The sequence below is a fragment of the Callospermophilus lateralis genome, chromosome 2, assembly GCF_048772815.1.
Source record: "Callospermophilus lateralis isolate mCalLat2 chromosome 2, mCalLat2.hap1, whole genome shotgun sequence".
Classification (NCBI taxonomy): domain Eukaryota; kingdom Metazoa; phylum Chordata; class Mammalia; order Rodentia; family Sciuridae; genus Callospermophilus; species Callospermophilus lateralis.
In genome coordinates this window covers 148,269,955-148,297,371 of record NC_135306.1, presented here as the reverse complement: position 1 = coordinate 148,297,371, position 27,417 = coordinate 148,269,955, and the positions used below count along the sequence as shown (strand labels likewise).

At 35.2% G+C, this 27,417-nt stretch overlaps 1 protein-coding gene across 3 annotated transcripts in view; it reads left to right on the top strand.

The window, feature by feature from the left end:
• The window catches only part of Uvrag (UV radiation resistance associated), a 319,107-nt gene that overhangs the window by 88,417 nt on the left and 203,273 nt on the right, over window positions 1-27,417 (top strand). For all 3 annotated transcript variants that reach the window (XM_076846616.1, XM_076846617.1, XM_076846618.1), the window contains exon 6: window positions 1,680-1,765. In XM_076846616.1, the coding sequence (XP_076702731.1) occupies window positions 1,680-1,765 (86 nt within the window). The remainder of the gene's footprint in view (window positions 1-1,679; window positions 1,766-27,417) is intronic.

Genomic DNA, 27,417 nt, shown 5'->3' with positions numbered 1-27,417 from the left:
TATTAACATGCATTTATTAGTAATTCTTTTAATGTCTGAGCTACACAATCTTTTTATTTTTATGAGATTTATAATCTTTTTTCCAGTTCCACATTTTTCATTGGTTCTTTTTAGTTATTCATAACATTAGGATTCATTTTTACGTAATTATAAAAGCACGGAATATAATATGCTCTAATTTAGCACCTAGTAATTCCTCTTCTCTTTCCCATTCTCTTCCCTCTGCTGATTTTTCTGCTGTTTACTTTTTTTTTTCAATTATTGTTTTGAGGATGTACATGATGGTGAGATTCACTGATGCATATTCATATGTGTACATAGAAAAGTTAGGTCGATTCATTCCACAGTTCTTCCTTTACTCTGTCTCTCCTCCCTCCCTGTTTCTATTCCACTGATGTTTCTTCTATTTTGACAGAATTTCACTTGCCCCCCCTCTTTCCTTTCTCTTTCTCTCTTTGAGCAACATAATCTTTAAAAAAAAAAAAGTTTATACTAGCAGTATAGCAAGCACTTATGTAGTATTTTCATTTCAGAAATATTAATTCTTTTACTTCCCACATTTTTTAGGTAGATACTACTAGAATTTCTGTATTACAAGGGGAAGAAACCAATATTTGGAAGCCCGATGGCCTGGGTCTACAGTCTTTTTCTCCTAAATAGTATTTATGCTGCCTTTCTTGGATGGCGAGATACCTGTCCTTCTCTTATGGAATTGTGCTATGTTCCTGTTCCTCCTCCTCCTCCTCCTCCTCCTCCTCCTCCTCCTCCTCCATTTTTTTATTTTTAGGTGGTGCTGAGGATTGAAACCAGTGCCTTGTTATGTGCTAGGCAAGTGCTCTACCACTGAGCTACAACTCCAGCCTCTGTTCTTTTTAGATATACATGACATTATAGTGTATTTTGACATATTTATTTATATATATATATATATATATATATATATATATATATATATATGCAGTATAACTTATTTTTTTAGAGCCCATTCTTGTGGTTGAATGTGATGTGGAGTTCTACTGGTTGTGTGTTTGTTTTTAATTTTTTTGTAGTTGTAGGTGGACAGCATGTCTTTATTTTATTTGTTTATTTTTATGTGGTGCTGAGGATTGAACCCAGGGCCTCATGTATGCTAGGCAAGTGCTCTGCCACTGAGCCCCAGCCCCAGCCCCCTGGTTGTGTATTTGTATATGAACATAGGAAAGGTATCTCTAATTCATTCTACCGTTGTGTCTGTTCTCTTTAGAAAACTTCCTTACTCTTTTGTACCTCTGAGTGGAAATATTTGTTTCTTACATTCCTGATTAAAACTTGGAATTCCTTTTCCTCATATAAACATTATTTATACATGATGGCTAGGCATAGTTGAAATATTACTGTTAATACTCTTCTTCAGTCACATAATATGTTAAAAGAATTTCTGAAGCTTCTTGGAGAAGTTCACCACAATTTATAATGTGAAGCATTGTTTCTGTGGGAAACTGGGAAAGAAATTTATTTTAAATTCGCTTGCCTGAAAGGTTAGACTTCAGTTACATGGAAAGTATATTTAATTTCTTGAAATCTCTAAAATTTTAAATAAACTCAGGTATTTAGTCATATTTTTAAAAAGGCAAACATAATTAACTCATACAGATTTGATTTTGTTTCATTTTGATTACATGTTGATTAATGTCTTTCAGGGTTATTCAAATGCTCAGAAGAATATTCTTCTTAAGGTGGATCAGAACTGTGTTCGCAATTCTTACGATGTCTTCTCTTTGCTACGGTAAGAAAGTTCCCCCCAAATTCTTAAGAATCTTTCTCATTTTGAATTTGTGACATTTCCTTGTGAAAGAATGTATGGGTGTGCTAGAAGCTGTTACTTGGGCTTAGCATTTTTTAGTGAAAACTTCATAAATTTTATAGCTACAGTAATTGAAGTTTACCTCTTTCACAAAGTCTTGGGAAAGCCCTTATCCCACTTTGGACAGTGGGGAAGAGTGGTTGGAAGCCAGTAATCTTGAAACAGGGACGTGAGCTATTTATTGGTCTTCTGTACTCTAAACAGCACCATCCAGAAGTGCAAAATTTAGACTTATCAAAATCTTAACGGCCATAGCATTAACTAGAAAAGGCCTCCACGACCCCAGAGTTTCCACCTGATGTTCATCTTAAAAGAATCATCTTTGGCAAGCCAAAGGAGCTTTATATGAATCTAATGCTCAGAGGCTTAAGTGCTTCAGCTCTGTATTTTTATAATGTCTGGGCTTAATTTTGAAAGATTTTAAATTTTTTCTTTGATTTTAAATGTAATAGTTCATCAAGGACATTTTCCCAGGGGGGCAAGCTACCAAAATAAATGCATTTTAAAAGAAAATTAACAGTGACACTCAATCTTTGTTCACCCTACTCAGACAGATTACTCATTGAAATTTGGTTTTGGCAGTATTTTTCTAATGTTTACATAACACATCATAAATTTCAGACCATTAGATATCCTTTATATATCTACTAGAGGAAGAGTCCATAAGGATGATTGGAGAAAGAGCTGTTTTATAAACATTATAAAAATAGCCTTTTCTATGTGAAACTTGGATCTTATTATACGTGATGATATAGAGTTTGGTTACAACTTTGAATTGTGTAAATTACAATTGTGTAAATTGTGTAAATACAAGTTTGAATTGTGTAAATTACTCTTAGGGGACAGTGATTTTTCACTAAGATCACTTTTGATTTATATTTAGGAAATGCCTTCACCTTGAGTTCTTAGGATGTATAATAGAGCTGTCAGGATTTAGTAATTTGAAGGTGGAGATAGAATGCAAGAGTTGTAAAAATATATACGTATTTTTTAGTCTATTCAGTTTGGGTCATAGTGAGTTTTAAGTCTTGAAAAGAGGAATGTCTGGTTGAAAATGTGGGTAAGCTGCTATTATCTTGACCTCTGTTTTCCCTAGTTAAATATAGATAAGATATAATTATATTAAATATGTCTTCTGGGTATGAGATTGTGGGAAACCAGTAGAATTAAAAGAAAATATCCTAAGTCAGGGAGAAGAAGAGGAATAGTGTAGCATCATAGAGGCTAAAAGAGGATAGTTTAAAGGCATGGGATGCTGTGGAATACATAGGAGAACAGGAGATGGAGAACGGCTGTGGGAGCCTGTGAAGCCCTGTGGTACAATACAGAACGCTGGAATTAACTTCAGCTATCCTTGATTAATCCCAATTCATTTAACTTCTCTGATTCTTAAAAAAAAAAAAAAAGTAAATAAATAAAATAGAAGCAGTGATGTTATAAACTTGTGTAATATCCAAGCATTTTCACAGCTATTTGCTGGGTTTCTGTTTTTGCATTTAAAAGGCTCAGGGGTCACTCCAGTTAAATTGGGCTAATTGGGCTGTGCAAAATAACCACACCACAAGTACCTTTTTCTTTGGGGTCGCTGTGATGGCTCCTCTGACCTTAAGGGTCCGAAGAAAAAGAGAGAGAGAGAGAGAGCGCGCACCTGCTGACCCCCTTTTATTGAGGAGAAGCTATTCAAATGAGATAAGGGGTCAGGTTTCAGGGGACTGAGTCTTATCTTCATGATGTCCACTGTCAGCAGGTTGACTGACATCTGGGTAGGCCACACCCAAGGGCACAGTAAGAGAAGGGGACACACACAAGGCACTTCCATGGAAGATTCTATCCTAAACAAGGGGTTGTATTACAAAGAACATGTGAGCGTAGTTCCACCTATGGGGCTATAGCAAGACACACCCATGCATGAGACACTGTCCCTCAACCAAGGAGAGTGGGGAAAGCTCTGCCATATTTCTGCAACTGAGCGCCTCAGCACCCAGCCAGGGAGTGTGACTCAGTCACATGCAAGGTTGGTATCCCACAGCTATTATTTTGTTTTCTTAGAACCTTTGAATGTTCACACATCAGGGATCATAGCTCTTGTCTTAAGCATAAAAGCTGAGGCCAGGAGGTGTTGAATGATTTCTCTATCTCAGGGCACACAACAGGAGCCAGACTGCAGATTGGTTTGAAGATTTTTTAACCAGCATCTTTTCAGTCTTACCTTTCAGACTGATGCTTACAAGGTGCACATAATATAATGACTGAGGAAATTTTCTGGAAAAAAAACACAAAAAAACACAATGCACTCTATAGATGCAAAATCACCAGGCTTGGTAATTAGTTGGTTATTTAACCTTGAACTTGGAATGATTTGGCTCTTGGGGGTTTCATTTCTAGGGTACCTTCCAGATTCCTCAGATATGTTAGTGATTCAAATTGTTTTATTAACAGTGGTTTTCTCACCACCATTGTGTAATTCATTTTTGCTAATAACACAAATAATGCTTTTTCTGAACAGATCAGATGTCTGTTTCTCAACCTGAATCCAGGGATAACTAGCAACTTTAAATTGTACTTGTCGTAGTTAATAAAATGGAACTTCCTGTGCTAGTTCTTTTTCTCAGACATAGTAATAAATATCTATCACCTGCTCTATTAACTGTTAAATGTTCCTCTTTTCCCATATTTTTTTTGGAGGAGGATGGGGGGACCAGGGATTGATCCCAGGGGTGCTAAACCACTGAGCCATATCCCCATCCCTTTTTATTTTTTATTTTGATACAGGGTCTCACTAGGTTGATTACAATCTCACTAAGTTGCTGAGGCTGGCTTCAAACCTGTGATCTTCCTCTTCAGCCTCCTGAGCTGTGGGATTACAGTTGTGTGCCACCATGTCCAGCTTTCCATAATTTTTGCCATGATAGATATAGAGTGCTTGTTAGAAAACTTGAGCACCTGTCACATTAAATTGTTAATTGCTTTCTCTCTAGGTAGGCAATGTTGTCCCTGTCATTAAAAAAATAAATAAATAAATAAACATTTTCTTTTCTTGGTTTATAAAATTGCTGCTACCCGATTTATAATTTTATGTGAAAACACACAGAATCTGAGTTCTTTAATATCACTTAACTCTAAAGTTCTCAGTGCTGGTTGGAGTCAGGATGAGATCGCAGGTCGACTGTTCTTTCTTTCTTTTTTTTGAGAGTATATTCTAGTTAGTAACTCTCGCTATACTGTTGTTGTGCCTCTAGTATTTATATATTCCCTCTAATTTTATGTGTATGTGTGTCACCAAAAAAAAAAAAAAAAGGACTTTAAGGAGCTACTAAACTCCAGACATTAACCTCTTTTAGATGGATGTGTTTTACTGTTTTAGAAAAACAATTACCTGAGATTTTATTCTGATCCTTTGGCCCATAGTTAGGAATTTAGGCTTATTGCATTGTTGCCAAAGTATTAGCAGCTCTTTCCAGACCAGTGTGTATGTGTTCATTGAACTTTTGCATCGTAACCCTTGAAAATTCATGGGTTAAATGTTTGTTTTCAGGTAAAGAGACATTTAATTAAGAGCCAATTTACTTATTGCTGTTTGATACTTGAGGATGTTCACCACAAGGGGTCAATATTGTTCCTTAACTGGCATTTGAGATTTCATTTGTTTTATAATTTTAGGGGGAAAAAAGTAGGGGATTTCAATGGAATATAAAGCAGTGTTATACTGTGCTATAAAATGAGCATTTTTTGCAGAAGTTGATTTTTAAAAATATCACTTTTCCTTCTAGTTTGAGGGATGTAGGCTTATTAGATAATGTCATTCCCCCCCATCGCCCCCAATCTCATTGTTGATAGTGAGCTTCTGAAAGACTGTGAAGAGAGTTGGAGAGGCATGACGGTTGCAATCTAGAATCCAAATAATGGTGGCAGTTAGGCCAGATTGAGGGGTGAGAGTGTTGTCACTAATTATATCTGTTTTCTGGGATTGAAAGAGAATTTTTGGTGTTACTTTTTTTGTTTTTCCTTTTACACTTTCTAAAAGAAGTAGCTCTATTGAAGTGACACAGGTAATGATTGTCCTGATTTTCTCCTAGTACAGTTATTATTGGTTTCTTTCCTTCTCCTATTGAAAAGTCTTGCTTTTACCAGTTTAATAAGTGGAAGTGTGAAGGGAAAGTCAAGAGCTGTGGTCCTTCCACCTAGGTTCTAATTCTGAACCTGCCATGTACAAGTGGACTGGATGCAAGGCTTGGGATAAGTTACTTAACAGATATGCCTCAGCCTGCTCTTTTAAAATGGGAATACTATTTATCTCATAGTATTGAGAGTATTATGAAAATTAAATAAGGTAAAATATTTGAAATCTCCTAGGACAGTTACTAGCATATACTAGATACTCAATGAATAATAGTTTTCTTTTGTCCCTTTATTTTTCTCATCTTGGAATTAGCTTTCTCCTTTAATCCAGTGTTCCTTTTTCTTGTTACCACTAGCTTTTTAGTTTTTCAGCATAATTTCCCTTTGTCTTCTTGCCATTCTGTGTTTACTGCCTCTGCTTTCAAGTTACCTGTATTGATCCTAAATAGTCATAATAAAAGATGTTTAACATGTGAAAACATTTTTCTTACCCAAAATTAGAAAGCTTCTAGAAGTAGGGAATTGTTCCATGGGGTTGTGTTGTCTCCTCTCTTCTGTCTGATTGGCACCTCTTGATTAATTGTTGTGGTTCTTTAGGACTTTTCTGCATTATGTTTTCTCCCTGGTACTCTCTTCTGTGTCCACAGCTTCAGTCAGCATTTCCAAATGTTAGAAACTCTCAAATCTATATCTCTAGATATAGATTTGGATTTTCAGTATGTGTTTTCCAGTGACCCTTGAGCATTTAACATTTATGTCTTCAAGGAATCTCAACCCTGATGTGGCCAGAGCCACACTCTTAGGTTTAATCCACCTCTTCCTTTTCTGTTCTCTGATTTGTCTGATGGTATCAGCACCCTCCCAGGCACCTAAGCTCTAGTAATTAATCTTAGTCATTTTTGTTTCTTTCTCCTTCCTTCAGTGATTTATTTATTTGGTTATAAATCCTCTTGAGTTTTCGGTGGCATGTCTCATTCATCCACCCTTCTCTGATTTTACCTTTATTTTCCTATGCTATTTCTTGACCTCCTAAATAGTCTCCCTACTTCCAGTTTTTGTTACATGCAATTAAGAGCTGTGATTTATTCAACTTTAACTTATGCCAGGAATTACTCTAAATGCCTTACAGTAGTTAACTCTTATTTTTCACAACATCCTTATGCAGTAATAACTGTTCTTCTTCCTATTTACAGATGAGGAAATTGAGGCACAAAGCAGTTAAGTGGCTTTTTCAAAGTCATACAACTAGTGGAGTGCAGCTTATATTCAATGTCAGGCAGTTTAGCTCCAGACACCATCATCTTAACCAGCCCATTTCTTAACTTTATAATCATCTATACTGCTTTAGTGCTGTTCAGCTGCCACATTGCTTCCAGTGTCGTATTTTAAAAGATAAATCAGTTTTTGTCACTCATTTGCTTAGAAATCTTGAAGCCATCATGTTTAGAGTAAAGCTCACACTTCTTCATGTGGTATTCAAAGGACATTGTTCAGTACTCCCACTATTGTCTAATTTCCCATCCTCCTACCCCACCAATTATCCCACAGTAATTGATAGCTGTCATTTTTTGAGCACTTAATGTGTTAATTAGTTCTTCACTGCTTTCTCCTTAATCACAACATCCCCAAACGAGAGCTGCTTGTTTTACTGATCTATTATTAGTACTGTTACAATATGGATCAAGTATATTAAGCAGAAGATAAATGCTTTTCTTTTGATCAAACTGTACTTTCTTCAGGTTGTAGAGGGCTAAGGTTTTGTTATTCCTATTACTGGTTTCCATTTGACAAAATGAGAGTTGTAAAAAAAAAAAATCCTAGGCTGTTATCTAGAAAGTGTTGAAAATGTAGCCTGTGAACCCTCAACTGCCTCTTTCTTCCTCATCCTTCCATGAAACATCTGGTGAGGTTTTCAGGATTTTGTGGCTTTTTAAAAAATTTTTTATTTTTTTAGTTGTAGATGGACAAAATGCCTTTATTTTATTGTTTATTTTTATGTGGTGCTGAGGATCAAACCCAGTGTCTCACGCATGCTAGGCAAGTGCTCTGCCACTGAGCTACAGCCCCAGCCCCAGCCCAGGATTTTGTGGCTTTAAATCTTACATTTATATAGTAAGATTTTCTGAAAGATCTTTATTTGACTGTCTACAGGCAAATTGCCCTCCCCTAACTTTGATGGAAAAACTTTTACTTACAAACTTTCTATCTTAAAGGGGAGCTGCTAACAAGAAATAAATTATTTTTAGAAAATAAATTAATTTTAAAAAAACTGATGGAATGAGAAGTATAAGGGCATTAACTACATTTTTAAATTATGAATGTGATAACCAACTTTCAGGTTGCAGGGCAATTTTGTTTCTCTTTTTCTTCCTGCCTAATGGTCTCTCTCTTAAGTGGTAATTGCGACTGTGTACTAGGCTAAGAACTCTTCTGTAAGCAGAAGATGTCATAAAGTTTATATAGTAAAACTCATGTACTTTACTTTTCATAGTAGAGCCTAAGCTCTTACCCAATGTCTGTGTGCTTACTTAAAATATGTTAGAAGAGGAATTAAGAGGATTACTATTAAGATAGACACACTGACAGCAAGAAGTGAAAGTTTGCTCTCTTTGTAATATACTTTTTGATTCTGGGATATAGCTGAGTGATAAATCACGTTAGCTACTGTCCTACCTTTGTAGTCAGTATGTTTGGATTCTTATACATCCCTGTCTTACTACTTCATGTGAAAGGAGAGAGGGGATGAAATAATTCAACTGTAAAGAGAGTCAGGCTGAGTTAAAAAGCATAGATAGCTTGCTCCGGTGTGTGAGCATCAGTCCTTTGCCCAAGCACACCTCCAGGTTCAGTTTATGACTCAAGTTAGCAATGAGAATCATGGATTATGCAATGTTGGTTTTCACTAATGCTATCTGTATAAGAGTTGAGGAAACTGAGGCTTAGCAAGGTAAGAAGACTTGCTTGGGCCTGTAGGATGAGTAAGTGTTAAAGCAGGTTTGAATAAAGGCCTGCCAGGCTCCAGTGCCTATGCATTTTTCCATTATGCCATATTGATGTCAAGTCGTTAGTAAAACAGAAAACTATGATTATTAGAGCTTTTGTAAGAAAATGGGCATGAGATAAGTTTAGAAAGGTTTTCAACCAAAATTTAAAAGAAAGCTTTGGTACTTAATGTAAGCTTTGTGTAAGCAAAATTTGTATTTATGTATGATAGCACATTTTGTTCTTACTCATTCTTCTCTTTTTTTAATAGCTATACGTGTACTAAAGGCGCACATACACACACACACCCACATACACATTTTCACGAAAATAGGTTTATGATATGTCAAGAGTTTTGTAATGTTTTGAATAACCAATAAAAAAAAAAAAAAAGAGAGAGAGACCACATTGTTAGCCCAGATGGCACAAATATATGGCATTACATTTTGCCCTGAATCTCTGATGACAGGAAGTATCATTTTTTTGTGTGTGTGATTTTTACTAATCTGATGAGTTTAAGTGACACATCCATGTTACTTTAATTTTTCTTAGTCTGGTACAAAGTACTTAGTTTGAGCTACAAGTTAAATTGATATCTTTTCTGAAGTTAGCCACTTAGTATATTCTTTTGTGAATTTGCCTATTCATATATTTTACGTGTTTAAAAAAATTGAATTGCTTGCAGTTTTCTCATAAATTTCTAAGAGTCCTTGTTTTTTTTTTAAATCAAACCTGTAGAGTTACTTTTTGACTCATGATACATTATACAAAAAGTTAATATTTATTTTATTATGTAATTCTGCTTTTTTATATAATTCTGGGCATTTTTATATTTAAGAAGTGTTTCTTATAATTTGAATTTATAGATATTTTCTAAGTTTTTTTATTTATAGCATGTTAATTATTAAATCTTCAATATAATTTGGAATTCTTAAATATATTATATAGATATTCCATATCTTGTGAGACTGAGGTTAATTTGTTATCAGATAAATCCAGTGTGCCAGAATCTTCCTTTCCCACCAAATTTAAATACTACCTTTGTTATATATAAAGCTCATACATACTTGGATGTATTTCTGAATTCTATTTTTTGTTTTCCTGATCTTTTTGTCACTTTCAAATTGACTTGCTTGTAGTTTTTACCACTTTCAAATTGACTTGCTTGTAGTGTTTTTTGGTGTATCTCAATCTCAAGTAAGACGAGTCTTCATCTTGTTATTCTTTTTTTAAAAATTTTATTTGTTCTAATTCTTATTCTTTTTTACATTTTTGGGGCTGTTTTCAGACTTTTATTTTTCCTTGTGAACCTTAAATTTACTTTATTCTTTTCTAAAATATCAACCATATTGGAATTTTAATGGGGATTTTTATATTAATTAAATTTTTGTATTAATTTTGTGAGAGCTATAATGTTTATATTAGCATTCCCATCCAAGAACACGGTATATATTTATATTTGTATATATTATATTTTATCCCTTCAGTAATATTTTGTAGTTTTCTTTATATGGTTATCAGTCTTTGTATCAAATTTGTTCTTCAAGCATATTGTAGTTTTTACACTGTTTTGTATAAAATGTCTTCCATTTCTATTCTTTGCTATAGGGGAAAGCTATAATTTTAATAAAATCTTATATATAATGACTTATATCCGATTATTTTGTTTTTTTCCTTTCCTCCCCTCCCCCTCCCCCTCCCCTCTTTTCTTTCTCTCATGCTGGGGATCAAACCCAGTTTCCTTCCTTCCTTCCTTCCTTCCTTCCTTCCTTCCTTCCTTCCTTTTCCATTGTGTGACTATAGCACAGTTTTTGTTGTTGTTTGTTTATTTATTTATCAGGGCTGGGGATTGAAGACAAGGCTTCGTGCATGCTAGGCAAGTGTTCTACATTGAACCACATCCTGAGCCCACAAACCCAGTTTTCTAAAGCATGTTCTATTGATTATTTGTAGCATACACTTGGCATTTGCATTATCATTATTAAAAGAATAAACAATTTTTTTTTTATTTTTTTATTTTTTTAAATTTATTTTTATGTGGTGCTGAGGATTGAACCCAGGGCCTCACACATACGAAGTGAGCGCTCTACCACGGAGCCACAACTCCAACCCCAAACAATTTATTTTTTCCTACAACATTTATACTGATTTTCGAGTTTTATTTGCTAAGCCTTCTAGAACTTTGAAAATAATCTTGAAAAGTAATGGTCATAGTAAGTGCTCCATTTTCTTATTTTAATTAAAAATGATTAATATTTTGCTATTCAGAATATTTTTTTCTGTTAATTTTCAAAAATATTTTAAATTTTTGTTTATTCTTTAAAATTTTTTTTTAAAGTTTAGATGGACACAATATCTTTATTTTTATTTGTTTATTTTTATGTGATGCTGAGGATAGAACCCAGGGCCTAAAGCATGCGAGTTTTTAAAATGCCTTTTCTCTAATATTATATTTTTTCATTATTTATAGTTTTAAATAGGAAGGTATGTAGATTTCCTGATTCTGTGATACTAATAGTTATAGGTTACTTTTTTGATGATTGCGATAAGTGAGGCTAGTGTATAGTATTGGTAGTAGTAGGTAGTAGTAGTTGTTTTTTTGAGTGGAGAGGAGATAAGTAAACATTCTCTCCCAAGATCTTAAAATTGAATTGTGAAATTTCCATTTTGTTCTATAATTCTAATCTGTAATATGATGTTATTAATAGCATCTACCTTGCTGGCTTTTTTTTCAATCCTCGTTTGGGAGGATTAAACACATTAATATAAAGTGTTTAGTGTAGTGCTTGAACCATAGCAGTTAATACTATATTTGTTAAGAATTAGCATCTTTATCATATGAAATAGATTAAATAATTTAGGGGGTTTTCAGTTCTTCAAAGTTGTGTCAGAATTTAACAATTAAATCATATAAATCAGGTACTTTTTGTAATGGTAAATCTTTATCCAGTCCTTACTATTGCTGTATCCATTTGCTCCAATTTTTCCTTGGTTTATTGTTGGCAAGTTATTTTTGGAAGGAAATCATCTCTTTCCTTTAGATTTTCATAATTGTTGTAATAGTGCATGTAGTTTTATTTTATAATTCTTTTAATCATTACAAAAATTCATAATGTTTTCTATTTTGGCTCAGAAACCACTTTAGTATTCAAATTAGAAATATTGTTATATTATGAACTCCTCTTCTTGGACAGTATGTTTTTTTTTTTTGGTTCTGGGGATTGAACCCAGAGCCCTGTACATGCTGGGCCAGCACTCTACCACTGAGCTACATTCCCAGCACTGATAGGATACCTTTGTGTGTGTGTGTGTGTGTGTGTGTGTGTGTATAAACTAAAATAAAGTATTTGAGACACGTTTTGCCTTACAATGTTTCTCAGAATAAGAATCAAGCATATAAACTACATAAGTATAGGGATCTTATATCTATAGTATACAGTTTTGTTCTTAAAATATAACACCAACCTGGCTTAGAGTAGATACTCAGTAAATATTTGTTAAATGAATTAATGAATAAACCATCGATAACATAAAATCTGGTTGGATGATAGCTGAATAACAGGTAAGTTTTTCATGGAATATTTAAACTCATAGATCTTTTATCACCTTTCCAAAATGAAAAACTAACCATGGATATGTTCTGTGGTAATTATATTTTTAATATAAAATATCTGATTATTTTTTTCATTTTGGATGAAGTACCTGCTAATGAAATGTCATGCAAAAGCATTGTACATTAAATTATTAAATGAGAGAAGCAGTAGTCAAGACTTTCTGATAGATCTCCTAGTCTTAAATTAAGACCTCTTGTGAGCTTTTCATGCTGCCAAGTCTGTTTTATCTACTTTACTGAAGCTTCAGTAGGGAGTGGGAGGATGGTGGGTAATTTAAATGATCCTTTCCCAGAACAATGTTCAGAACTCTTGGCTTAGAAAATGAAGTTAATTTTCAAATGTTAAAATGGTGAATGAAAAATAAAATAATAAAATAAGACTTTAAGAAGTAGAGAACAGGGGCTGGGGTTGTGGCTCAGTGGTAGAGCACTCGCCTCACACATGTGAGGCACTGGGTTCAATCCTTAGCACCACATAAAAATAAATAAAATAAAAGTATTGTGTCTATCTACAACTAAAAAATTTTTTTAAAAAAGAAGTAGAGAACATTCTTTGAGAGCAGTTAAGTATATGAATAGTCTTCTGCCCAAAAGATGTTCTCCATGTCTGCCCCTGTCCTTCAATTCTGGCTTGAATTCACAGGGTTACTTTACTAAGACTACTTTGTTTAAGATGTCACTGCAAATTAAGGCTTTGCCATCACACCCCTCATAGCTGCCTTGTAACTTCTACATTCCCACTGGTGCCAGGCATGTTCCAAGGCAACTTTCCAAGGGTTAGTGATTTCACCCTAATGTCTGTGCCAATAAAAATAACCAGTTACCATTAAACACGTACCCCACCCATAGCTTGATTTTTATAGGGCTGTTTTATTAAGAGAACTTATGAGAGATTTTAGGAGAATTAATATATTATGCTCATCAGGATATCACCTGACCCTTGGACTAAGCATTGTTCTAAAGGTGAATGCTGCACCTTTGAAGAAAATCCAAGATTCAACATGTTTATCTATTCAGAGTGGGCTTTATAGTAACCTTATTCCTACAGTTGATTCTTTATGACTGGAAATACATGAGAAGCCAGATTCTTACTTTGGGGACTTATATTCTAGTAGAACAGATTAACAAATACAGCAAGCAAAGGGTATTTCATTCATGAGAAGTGAATAATAATTTCTAAGTACTTTATGTTCTCGGAATAGGTCAGAATTTCTTTCTTTCTCCCCCCCCCCCCCCCACAAAGGGTCTACACAGTGGCTGCAGAAGGAAAGCAACATTTGAGCATCTAAAATACAAAAAGTACTTTAAGGTGGAAAATTTTACATACACATTTTTTGGTAATACTCATAAAAGCCATGCTACTATTATAATTTTGTTTTATTGGTAAGCAAACTTAAGTTTGGAAAAGTTGTGAACCTTGATCCCAAGGAATTCAGCTAGTAAATCATGTGGAGTCCAGATCTATCTTGTGGCAAGTCTCTCCATCACACATATTCATCTCATATGGAGAAATTCTTTCTCTTGCTGAGACTACCTAATTGCATCCATATTCTTCCCATTAAAATGTTTTTGGTTTTGCATCTGAGCAGAAAATGAGACAGGTATTTCTCAGAGTCTCATGGCACCTGCACAGGAGAGACTTTCATAATAGGCTGCACCAAAAACCTTCACTGTGTGCTTACTATGCTCCTCATCTTTGCCCTGCTCTGTGGAAGAGATGTTCATTAAGTCCTGTTGGTTTGCCATTGAGGAATGTGTCTATGTCTGTATGACCCAGGGCTCTTTTTATCTTTTCCCTCATTATGTTAAGTCTGAAATGATTGATCACAATGATTTTTCTTTGATTGGCATCCCTGACTGTTCCCTGGGTTCCTTCCAGCCCTTAAAACTGGACTCTACAAGAAACATAAAACCTTAGAGGTAAAATGACTTTTCCACAGTAGCACTGATTTTGTATTTTCCAGATTCTTTGATTAAGCAACACAGTCAGATTTGAGTTTTGGAAGGTAACTGGCTTTAAACAGTTTAAGGGAAAACATCTGGAGATTGAAATTTATGAAGAAATCAGTGTAAGCCAAGAAATTGACTCAGCAGCATTAAAAAAGGAGCTAAGATTGTCTTATATTGCATTAATTAAAATATATTGTCCAGATTAGGTGAAGTAATAGTCTTCTTGGACTTTGTGTTCATTAGATCATATTTGGAATATTCTGTATGAGTCCCAGTTTACTTTGATGAGGAAAAGTCTGAGGAGGTGGCCAAGATGGTGAATAGTTTTAAAGCAGTCATATAAGGACGAGTTAGGAAGAGAGGATATTTAGCATGGAGAAGGAAGGACTTTGGGGGACATGGCTGCTGTCTTTAAGTAGTTATTTAGTTAATTTGGCAAAAAAGTTTTGGATAACAATAGTAAAAGACATTTATTGAGTCTGTACTCTCCCAGTTAAGTCCTTTACACACTTTATCTTATTTAATCCTCTGGGGAAACCTGTGGGTTTGCTGCTGTTCTTTGTTATCTCTACTTTGCATTGCGGAAGCTGTTATCCAGAAAGGGGAGTTGATTTGCCTAAGTTTGCAATATGACAGGACCAGGATTTTATGACTCTGTTTTCTTTCTTTTTACCCTTGTTGTCACCCACGTCCTATAGAATTTTCACTCTTTCTGAAAAGAGTAGAATATAGAATATGGAAGAGAAAAAGAATATAGATATGTTGTTCCTGAGAGTAGAGAGTCTTAAGATAGCTATGTTTCTTTAGGTTATGCACTAGACCTCTCATATATCCTAAAGAAGAAAGAAAAAAGCTTCTGTCCTCATGGAACTGACATTTTAGTGGGAAATTCAGAGTTTATTTTATTTTTATTTTTTGCTAATGGTAGTGCTATGAAGAAAAATAACGCTGGGGAAGGGAGATCGAGACTATTGAGGATGGTAAGATGTTATTTTAGACCAGGGCAGACTTCACTGAGAAGAAAATATTTGAACAAAGACTTGAAAAAGATAAGGTAGTAAGTTGTAGGGACATCTGGAGGAAAGCATTCCAGAGAGAAGAGATCACAAGTATGAAAGACCTGAGGTGGAAGTAGATATAGGGTCTTGCTAAGTTACCTAGGGCCTCACCAAGTTGCTGAGGCTATCTTTGAACATTGATCCTCCTGCCTCAGCCTCCTTAGTTGCTGGGATTACAGGCATGCGCAACCATGCCTGGCTGGAATGTGTAAGTTTTAAGAAGAAAGGAGAAGGTGTAAAATAGCTCTGTAGAAGAAGAGAAAGTGAATCGACCTACTGGTATTTTTCAACTTTAATCCTGTATCAAAATTAGCTGGATGGCTTGGTATAAAACTGCTATTCCATACCCTCAGAGTTTCTGAATCACTAGCCTGGGTTGGAATCTTGGGATTTGCATTTCTAATGGTTCCAGGTGATTTTGAGGCTGCTGGTTCAGGGACTATACTTTGGTTATACATTAAACGGAACCCATCTAGCATATTGAGTGTACTTCTCCAGCTGTGTTTAGCTACTGGGTGCAGAGATGGAGAAGGCAGTGAGTTTAATTTAATCAGAAATGGGGTTTTGCCAGATGAGTTCAAAAGACAGAAGAGTACCAAGAAGAGAGGGCCAAATAATTGATTTATAATGATAGACCTTGGTAACTAAGCTGAATAAATGAGGGCATGAAGTAAAGATGAATGAAAAACTGGAAGGATCAATGGATTACAAGTTCTGATGGCAAAGACAAATTGTTTGATTGGGGTATTGGAAGTGATTTGGAAAGATAAAGGGTGATAGGGGTTGAGATTCTTGGAATTGAGGCTTTAAAAAGCTGCTGAAGCTACTGATTATTATTTAAAGTATGAGAATAAGTAGCTGAATTAGGTAGGGGGCAGGAATCTGAGAGATTGCAGTGTTCCATGGAGCCTCTACAGGAATGTAGAAGGCATCAAGAGTAAAGGCAAGAGTAGTGGGCTGGAGAGGGAGTGGGAGAGAGAGATGCTAAAATCTTCAGTTACTAAGCTGGACTGGTCACTGGACTACAGATAATAGCAGTGAGGAAGGAAAGTGGCTTCATCAGATGTTGCACACATTAAAAGGACTGAGGATTTTAAGAAAGTAGAGGAGACCAGTGGTCTGGAAAATAGCAGTTGCAAAGGCAGACACTCAGTCCATTTCGTCTCCAGGCTTAGCATTTTGTAGAGTTTGGGAGAAAACATTGGAGCTCCATTTGACCTTACTTTGTTCTCACAATGACCCTGTACAGTAGGTATTATCATCTTACTTTAACAAATTGGGAAACTGAGGCTTAAAATAACTAGCCTGAGTCATAGTTTATGAAAATTAGAGGATAACATCAGGTGAGTCTGGTGAATGCCAAATGTTGACTCAGTGTAATAAGTTGTTGTTGTTGTTGTTGTTCTTCTTCTTCTTCTTCTTCTTCTCCTCTTCTTCTTCTTCTTCTTCTTCTTCTTCTTCTTCTTCTTCTTCTTCTTCTTCTTCTTCTTCTTCCTCCTTCTTCCTTCTTCCTTCTTCCTTCTTCCTTCTTCCTTTCTTCTTTCTTCTTTCTTCTTTCTTCTTATCAATTAGAGGTGTATGCCATGGAGTGCTGCTCTGGAGCAGACTGAATGCTTCCTATCCCTGGAATCTATGTTTACTTTCCACTGGTACTACTGCAAACTAATCACAGAATGATTTCAGGAGAAAAACCAGCATATGGTAAAAGGAAGGAGTGAAATTGACATTTATTGACTATTGCAGAAGAGCACAGGGAAGGAAGTAGTTGAATTCAATTATTGCTAAGATAGGGATCTGTGATTACTTGATGGTTGTAGCACACTCAATGTACCAATGCCACTGAATTATACATTTTAAAATGGTGAATTGTATATTATGCGAATTTCTCCTCAATTTAAAAACACCTATGATTAAGTTTTTATGCCATTTGAGTCTGCTCTTAATTTTATCATTCAGAATAGCACATGTGAGGCACTTTGAGTCCAAAGAAATAGAAAGATAGACTTGGTTTTCATGGCATCTGGAGTTGGGGATATGTGTATATATATTATTATATATGAAGAACTCATGGATCTTATAAGATGGTGCATCTTAAATGCCATAAAAATGGTGTAGAGTAATTTCTTTAGCTTTTGAGGAGAAATATCTCACTGGGATTTGGCTACCTGCTCTTACTACTTAAGGTACCTGGCACAGAACATCTTTCCAAGTCCTACTTTCTTAAGCATTGGACAGCCCACTTAGTTTTCAGGATAGTCAAACACATTTCTTTGCTTAAATAAAAAGGACTACCGATTTAGATTTTGCTGGCTAATTTCTTTGTATTGACTTTTCACAATGACATTATAAGCATTCTGAGTCTAATGTGATATCAGATAAGCTATTTTATATATATAAATATATATATAAATAAATTATGGTGCTAGGGATTGAACTCAGGGCCACATAAATGCTTGGCAAGTGCTCTACCACTGAGCTACATCCCCAACCCTATAACTTCTCCTATTAATATCATTTATTAATAGGGTACATTATTATAATGAAGGAATAGTTTCTGGTATATTATTGAGTAAAGTATTCAGTTAGCAAGATAAACTAGAGTCCCTGTCCCCACAAGGCCTAAAATCTTGGGGGTACCTAATATTCAGAAGTCCTCTTCCAGGATCTCCTCCTGTATACCGTATTATATTTATTCACTGTGTCTCCTGAGGCTTCTCTTTGCTGTCACTATCACAGACATTTCTTATTGAGGACTTTGACAGATAGGAGATATTTTGTAGAATGTTCCTCAATTGAGGTGTCTAATGATTTTCTCATTATTAGATTAAATTTATAGGTTTTTAAAGCATTTTTGATGATTAGTTATGATTATGATTGTGAAATGGCATATAAAAATATTAGCAGTCAAGAATTTTACCCTACAGCATTCATGTGAATCATGCAGCATACTATGTGATAAATTTTGTAGTTGAGAATTTTAGATGAGGATTTAGTAAAGTTCAGTAATTGAGAAAAAGAATGCTCATCAATTATTTGAAATAAAAGGTCACTGGAAACAAATCTTTATTGATGTTATAGTTTAAGTATGAGGTGACCCAAAAAGCTCCTGTGTTAGTTAACACAGGAATGTTGGAGGTGAAACAATTGGATTAGGAAAACTGTAACCTAAACAGTCTGTCCTAGTTTGAATGGTAACTATAGGCTGGTGTGACGTGACTGGAGGAGGTGGGTCATTGGGGACATGCCCTGGAGGGGTTCATTTTCCCTGTGGACCTTTTGCTCCTTTGCTCTCCTGCTTTCCGTCTGCCATGTCCTGAGCAGCCTCCCTCCACTAAGCCCTTCCTCCACAGTGTGCTGCCTCACCTTGTGCCCAGAGCAATGGAGTCCACCTACTGTGGACTAAGTCTCTGAAACTGTGAGCCAAAATAAACTTTCCCTATCCTAAATTGTTCATGTCAAGTATTTTGGTCTCAGTGACACAAAGGTGACTAGCACAATTGAGAACCTGCTATTTGTAGGAATTTGTTCTACTCTTGTCAGTTAACCCTTCATTCTATCCATTCCAGTGGGAGCTCTGCCTCAATTGAACAATAACAGAATGCAAATAAGAGACTTGTTCCATGAAGAGCTGCCCACAGGAAAAGTGTAATCAGTGTGACTCTTGGAAAAGGCTGGGTTAAAATAGGTGGACTGAGGCCTAAAGAAGCCCCCTACCTTATACTTAATTTAAATCTGGACCGCTTGCTCAGTCACCTGGTTATTTTGCTGTTTACCTTGTTCAGATTCTATATAAAACCTTACATGGTTTTGTAATCCCTATTTAATTATTATGTACCCCCAAGATTTTAGGCCTTGTTGGGACAGGGACTCTAGTTTATCTTGCTCACTCTTATAGTCACTGGTGTTAAGCATATTCCCTGGACATAAAGCTGTTAAATTAACAAAGAACAATTGGGCAGTCAGGCAGTACAAAGAGCATAAGATTATACCTGGGTAGTAGCATGGGAACAGCAGGGGATGCTTGCCTGACATGTTAAATATATTCTTCCAGATGCAGATCACATTCCTCTGCTCTAAGAAGCCTTCATGGATGTCACTTCATTTCTTGTACCCTTTTTGTGCTTGACAACCATTCTGAGACCAGGACACTTAACTTTATTAACCTTGCATTACCTTTTTATATAGGCTCCTTACCTTCTCAATATTAGTTATCAAAAAAAAATTTTTAAGGTGGATTTCACTATGTTGCCCAGACTGGCCTTGAACTCCTGGGTTTAAGTGACTTTTCTACCTTAATCTCCTGAATAGTGGGGATACCAGGTGTGTGCCCTGACACCTGGGCTGTTACCACATTTTTAAATTGTGTGTTATGTGTTGTATATATTTTATTGCCCTTCTTAATACCTACAACTATCCAATACATTAGGTAAATGGGTAAGTTGAGGCTCAGGAAGGTTTAATAACTTGTGCAAGATTGATATAATACTTTCTTAGCACCCTCCAAAAGCTTGAGGACTCTCAAAACAAAACATCACGACTCCAGGCTCTTTTTTTTTGAATATGTTTTTAATTGTAGATGGACATTAATGATTGATTGATTGATTGATTGATTGAGGTGCTGAGGAGCGAACCCAGTGCCTCATGTGTGCGAGGCAAGTGCTATACCACTGGACTACAACCCTAGCCCCTCCATGCTCTTTTTAACAGGTTATATTGCTTCAGCAGAATCCATGTGCATATTGAAGTTTTTAAATACTTTTTGACTTTACCACCACTCCATTTGCTTTTGTTCTTTTGATCAAAGCCTCCTGTAATCCTAACACTTCTTCATACTTGGGAGCTGAACAGCAAAAATGGTGAAATGGCTAACTTCAAATGGTGCATTTTTTAAGACTAAAAATGAATATCTTACTTATTGATTCTTTATATAATAAACTATTATTATAGAAATATTTTTACATACAGCAAATAGAAAAAGAAAGTTTATAATTTCTCTGAGAAAAAATATACTTAAACTATGTTAGGCATTCCAGTTTTAATGCTTCAACACTAAGTTGTTCCCTGTAGCCTTGGAAACCATAACTTCTCCGTGCTTGTTTTTAAACTACAGTTTTCTTTTTAATATAAGTAGATTTTGATGGTACAAAGAAGTTGTCATGTGGAATTACTTTGTGAAACCATTTGAATAGACTTGAAACATTGTTTATACATAAATAAATTCACCACTCAGAAAGATACTCTGACAAGGCACAGTATGTGCTGGCATCTGCAAGTCAGCCTGTATTTGATACTGATTTTTCACTACTCGTAGGAGGTGGCGAAAGGGCCTCTGATAGAAAGCAAATGGAAAAGGCATTTTTTTTTCCTTTTAAAATTTCTTTTAACTTTTCCTGGGAATGCATCAAAAGGTTCTTTTCAAAGTAAATTTTTTTGGTTAAGATATAGTTAGCATGACACAACTCTAAATGTTCAGTTATGTTCCGTTCAGTTTTTTTCTTTTAAATATTGTTTTCCAAATTAAGAATAGGTATGATCAGTTTTGTTCACTGTGACCCTTGTTTATTTGTTGTTCACTAATTCAGCAGATATTTATTGCTGAACTTCTACTAGTTATTGTGCTGGCTATATGCTGGGGATACAAATGTAAATGATCCCGACCTTCAAGGAGGTTTCAGTCTGGTGGGTTAGTCAGACAGCTAAACACATGCAGTAGAATAAATGTGTGGACATACATGCCCTATGCCTGTTTCCCTGGGAACACAGTGAAAAGAGCCACCAGAGTGGTCACGGGACACTTCCTAGAGAAAGCAATACCTCTACTGCCCATGCCTGGCATATTTTAAAAAATTGAGTGAGACCTCTGTATATCATTAAAAAAAATCAAACTCTAAAAATAAAAAGCAAAAATTCTGTTCTGCCCCCCATAGCCTTATCCCACCCCACTCCTTAGCAGTAACCACCTTTAACTCTTGTTTTTCCTTATGGTGGTTATCATTAAAACTTGACATAGAGTACTTTGTTTATGTATGATAAATAAACTTTAGATAGTGACTCAACTTTGTTCAGTGACATATGAAAATTTAGCACATTTATATGTCTGCCTCCTTCTCTTTCCTCTACTTCTGTTTTTGTTAGCAATCACATTTTTACAGTATCAAGTTTTTTTAAAATTTACATTTTGCTAAGTTATTATTATCCACTCTTGTCTTTGTCTTTAGGAGGATTGCAAAAATTGAGTCACAGATCAACATTCTTTATAATATCACCATAGATCCAAGAAATGTGATGTATTGATACCAGGACAATTTCTCAAATCAAGATCCTATCAATGTGCCACTGGATGGCCATTTTTGCCCAATTTATTTATTTATTTATTTTTTAAAGAACAAAGTTCTGTTTCCTGTGACTGGATATGTGAATTTCACCCTTCTTTTCAAACAACATTTAATATGTTGCTTGGAAACAAAATAGTGCCTCACTTATTTGGCAGTATCAATTTATGATAGCCAAATAATAACCTAAAGTTAGATAAAAAAAATTCTCCCTCATTATACATTTCATGCATATGAAGAATACATAGGCATTGTTCAGAAACTGTTTACTCTTTATTTTGTGTGCTCATCTACAAATTATGATGAGATGAAATGTTATCGGTTAGGGGTACTGTTGGCAGTCACATTGAAAGCCCTGAGGAATATTGTGTGAGAACTTGGAAAAGAGAAAAGGCAGACAAAATATTAAAAGTTGATATCATAATTTTAAAAGGACTATGGTGTAGGGAGGGCTGTATAATATAGGGCAGTTCTATAAATCTTAGCATCTTGTTGATGTTAACAGTGATCATCAATATTTAAGAAAATGTATCATTGTTTTCATTATATTCAATGTCAGATGCCATATAAGTAATAAATTAAGGATATATTCCTAACCAAAGTGATTAAAATTTCAGATTTTTTTTTTAAAAATTTCAGTTGTAGATAAACATAATACCTTTATTTTATTTATTTTTATGTGGTGCTAAGAATTGAACCCAGTGCCTCACACATGATAGGTAAGCACTCTACCACTGAGCCACAACCGCAGCCCCTCAAAACTTGTTTTTGACAATTAAAGAGGATAAGCATATGAAAGGGTTATGTAGAAAGTTAATAATTCTGGGAGATCTTTTCTGATGTCAGTGGAATTGTATATTTATTCTTCATATTTGTAACATCACTGGAAATCGCTGTTATTGAAAACAGCCACAACAAATTAGCTACTGTGTGAATTATAACTGTGAGGCAGCTGCTGACCTAATAAAATATGTCAGGAAAAAGAGTAGCTCCCTGTGTTCTCTCTTCCCACCATGCTGTCATTAGATTGACCTTTGTTTTCACAGAGAGAGGAATGGGACAGGCTGTCACTGGATGTGAGCAAATATGCCTCCTCATGGACATCTCAGTTTGGGATATTGCTACCTTAATAGTCCCTGCCTTGATTTCTTGAGCATTTTATCTGTTTTTCCTTTGAAATATTTCTAAATTTGTAGGAACATTGCAGAAATAGTACAAAGAGCTCGTCCCCCATAAGCATTTGAAAATAAATTAGACTATTCCTTGGCATCGCCAAATAAATTCATGCATATTTTCTACAAATAAGAATATTATTCTATGCGCTGGGGTTGTGGCTTAGTGGTAGAGCACTCACCTAGCATGGGTGAGGCACTGAGTTCGATCCTCAGCACCACATAAAGATAAGTAAATAAAGGCATTGTGTCCATCTACAACTAAAAAATATTTTTTTAAAGAGAATATTAATCTAGATAACCATAGTATAACTATTAAAATCAGGAAGTGTCTTTTTTTTTGGTACCGGGGATTGAACTTAGGGGCACTTCAACCACTGAGCACATCCCCAACCCTATTTTGTATTTTATTTACAGACAGGATCTCACCTAGTTGCTTAGTGCCTCACTTTTGCTGAGGCTGGCTTTGAACTCGTGATTCTTCTGCCTCAGCCTCCGGAGCTGCTGGGATTATAGGTGTACATTACCGCACTGACTCCTAAAATCAGGATGTTAACATAGGTATATTACTTGCATCTTTCCATGCATCCCATTCAAGTTTCAAGTTTTTTCAGCATCTCAGTGTCCTTTATAACATTTTATCTAGAATCACACATTGTATTTAATTGTTATTTGGAAATAATATCTCAGTCTTTCCTTGATATTTTAAAAGACTTTTAGGACAGTTGTTTTGTAATGGCCTTCATTTTGGTTTGTCTGATATTTTCTCATTAAGAGATTCAAGCTAAGCATTTTTAGAAGGCCTGCTATAGAGGCAGTGTAGTGTTTTTGCATCCTATCAGATGTTACACATCTTGATTTGTTCCATTACTAGTGATATTATCTGTGAACCTTGATTAGAGTGGTCTCTGCCAAGTTGAATTTCTCTCCACTAGTTTTAACATACTTTGATGTTTCTTGGCTAAATTAATTATTAAAATGATGGTTGCCAAATGAGTATTTTCTGATTTCTTCATCTCTTCTACTTTTATCAGTTGACATTCCAGTGTAAGGAAAATCTCTCTTCCCTTCCTATTTGTTTATAGACACAGATCCCTGTTTTACCCAGTGGGTTAGAGTCTGGTACTATAATTATTAATTTTGATATTCAATGTAATCATTCCAGATTTGGCCATGGGAACCTCTTCAAGCTGGTTTCTATGTTATTATGACATATTATAATCACTCTTTGAGTACTTTTTACTTTCTGGCACAGCATATTCCAAGCTCATATTTCCTTCGCCCTTGCATTAGAATCAGTCATTTCTCCAAGGAACTCTGGTTTCTTTTAGTGAAGAATAGTGTTTTTTAGAAACCAGTATCTGAGCCTTTGTGTGTTCTTTGTAACTAGGACATCATTGCTACCAGGCTTTCTTAGTGGAGAGAGCTAGGAAGTGTATATACCTGCATACATCTACAAACATACACATATGCATCATTTTAAAAAATATCTTTTCTCTCTACATTTATTTGTCTAATCATGTTGAAAACCATGAATTCACACAGGTATCTTCAATTCCAGTCCAACAGGAACAGGTTCATATTAGTTTTCTTCCCTTCTGTATTTTTTTACTTCTTTTTCCAATATGAAAAAATCTGGCCACCTGTTATCTTTAATGTATTTATTGGGCCAATTCCTCTGTATGTAATCGATCTCCTGTTGCTGCTATTATCCCACCACCAACACCATGAGACTTTATCCTTACCCTGCTGAGGCTCCGTATAAGTGAGTCAGTACTGTCCTCATCCCAGTTGGTGACCCCTGTGACCTTGCTCAGCCTCTTAGACTCGGTGCATACTGCAAGATAGTTTGCCCTGTTTTGCTCTGCCTAAGGCTTTTACACTGAAATATTCAGGAAAGAAAGAAGAATGGAAAGAAAAGGTTGGTTCATATTTTTGTGACCTTTCTTTTTACATCAGGTTACAGACGTTCCTTGTCCTAACTATGGAGTTAGTTAGATAACTAATGGTTATTATAAGTTGAAAATACTGTGAGTTAAAACTGCTCCTAATCTACTGAATATTATATATTAGCTTAACCCTACCTCAGATTTGCATAGAACATTTACATTAATCTATGAACAAAATCATCCAACACAAAGCCCCTTTATAGTAAAGTGTTGAGTATATCATGTAACTTACTGAATACTTATATATAAAAAACTCTGGCAACATGGGATGCTATAGAGAATTGGTTGTTTATCTTTTTGACTGGGTGATGTGGCTTGCTGCTGCCACCCAGCATCATGAAAGATTGTCAAGAGAGTATTGTACTGCATATACCAGGAAAAGATCAAAATCCAAATTACAGTTTCTACTGGTCACATATCACTTTCACACCATTTTAAAGTCCAAAAAATCTTATATCAGGGGCCATCTGTATTCTCATTGTAGTCCTATTCAAGAGGTGAGTGGTAAGTAAAGCAGTTTACTTGGATAGTGATAGTGTCCAACATGGGGGGGGGGGCAAAATTACACAAGAAACCCTGCTTTATTTTTGCCCAATCTTTTCATCCAAAACATTCCAAATGTTGATATTTTCATTAGAAAAATTAATGTGACTTTTGAGGAACCAGCAGAGGTTCATGGATGGCATAGGTATAATGGCGAAAGGCATGCTACTGTGGGGAATGTTCAAATTTTCACTTTGTCTTCATAACACACATTCTAACACTGATGTTTCCTACCAGCATAGTGATCAGATGTACTTAAACTACAGAGCAAAATAATGATCAGTTTTGTAGAGAGATGGGAATAATTTATAATCTCATAGTATACATTTGGGTGCTTTGTGTATATCTTTAAATGAGGGACCAGAAAATGAGAAAAGTTATTGTTTTCTGTTACCAGTAAACATTGAATTAAATCTTTTAAAAGAGATTATTGGAAAACATCAGATCTAGTTCATCTTAGTAGTACCCTTAGCATTTAGCTCAGCACTGTTCTGCATTATAGCTTCTGAATAAATATTGGTTGAAAGAAGGAACAGATGATAATGTCTGAGTGTGTCTAATAAGTTAAACAGTAACTTTTAGGATAGAATCATGATGTCCTTACTTATAGGGCTAGTTATATACCCACAGAAGAATTAATGGAATGAAAGGCCTTGGGTTCTATTACTAAAGATTAAAAAAAAAAAACAAAAAACTTCATTCATGTATAGTTAATATAATAAACTAAATATAGTTAAGGTGTACATTTAAAAAAATATTTTTATTAGTTGTTTATGGACCTTTATTTTATTTACTTATATGTGGTGCTGAGAATTGAACCCAGTGCCTTGCATATGTTAGAGAAGCGCTCTACCATTGAGCCTCAACCCCAGCCCAAGGTATACATTTTTTTATTGATTTTGAATTAAATTCTGTTGTGATAAGGAAAATTATTATAGTTTATTGGGACTTGGTTTTTGGCTCCAAATATTTAATGTTAAATATTTCTGGAACATTTGAAGGGAATATGTCTTCTGTTACTATTGAGTGTTCTACATATGTTAATTAGGTCCAGTTTAGTATATAATGTTTATATATTTAGTATATAGTGTTTTAATGCTTTTAAAAATGTTTTTACTTTTTCTATTCATTTTATTATTTATTGAGAATATTGAACTCTAATTGTCTTTTTGTACTTAAAATTCGATCACATTTTACTTCATATGTTACTTGTATGTTGTATTAGTTTTTTGCTATTATGACAAAATATCTGAGAAAATAAAAGAAGAAAGATTTATTTTGGCTCATGGTTTCAGAGGTTACAGTCTATGCTTGGCTCACTCCATTTCTTTGGGCTTGAGGTGAGACAGAGAACATCATGGTGGTGGGTGCATGTGACCAAGGTGGCTGCTCATCTCATGGTGGCCAGAAAGCCAGGGAGAGGGGAGAAAGGGCCTGGGGACATGATATAACTCTTTAAGGACACACCTGCAATGATCTACTTATTCCAATTAGGCCCCACCTCCTAAAGTTTCTATCACCTGCCAGTAATGCCCTCAGATTATGAATTCATCTATCAATTAGTCCACTGGTGAGATTAGAGCCCTCATGATCCGGTCACTTTCTAGAAGCCCCACCTCTGAACATTCTGCACTGGGGACCAAGCCTTCATTCAACACATAAGCCTTTAGGGGATAGTCCAGATCCAAACTCTTAACGTGTTTTTAGGCTCTGATATTAAGTGAATAAGCGTTTAGATTTATATTCTCTTTTCTTCTTTTTTTTTTAAGAATTTCATGATATGTCCTCTAGACAAATTAACATTTTTATCATTGTGAGATTGCCATCTTTTCTCCAGGTGATAGTTTTTTGTTCTG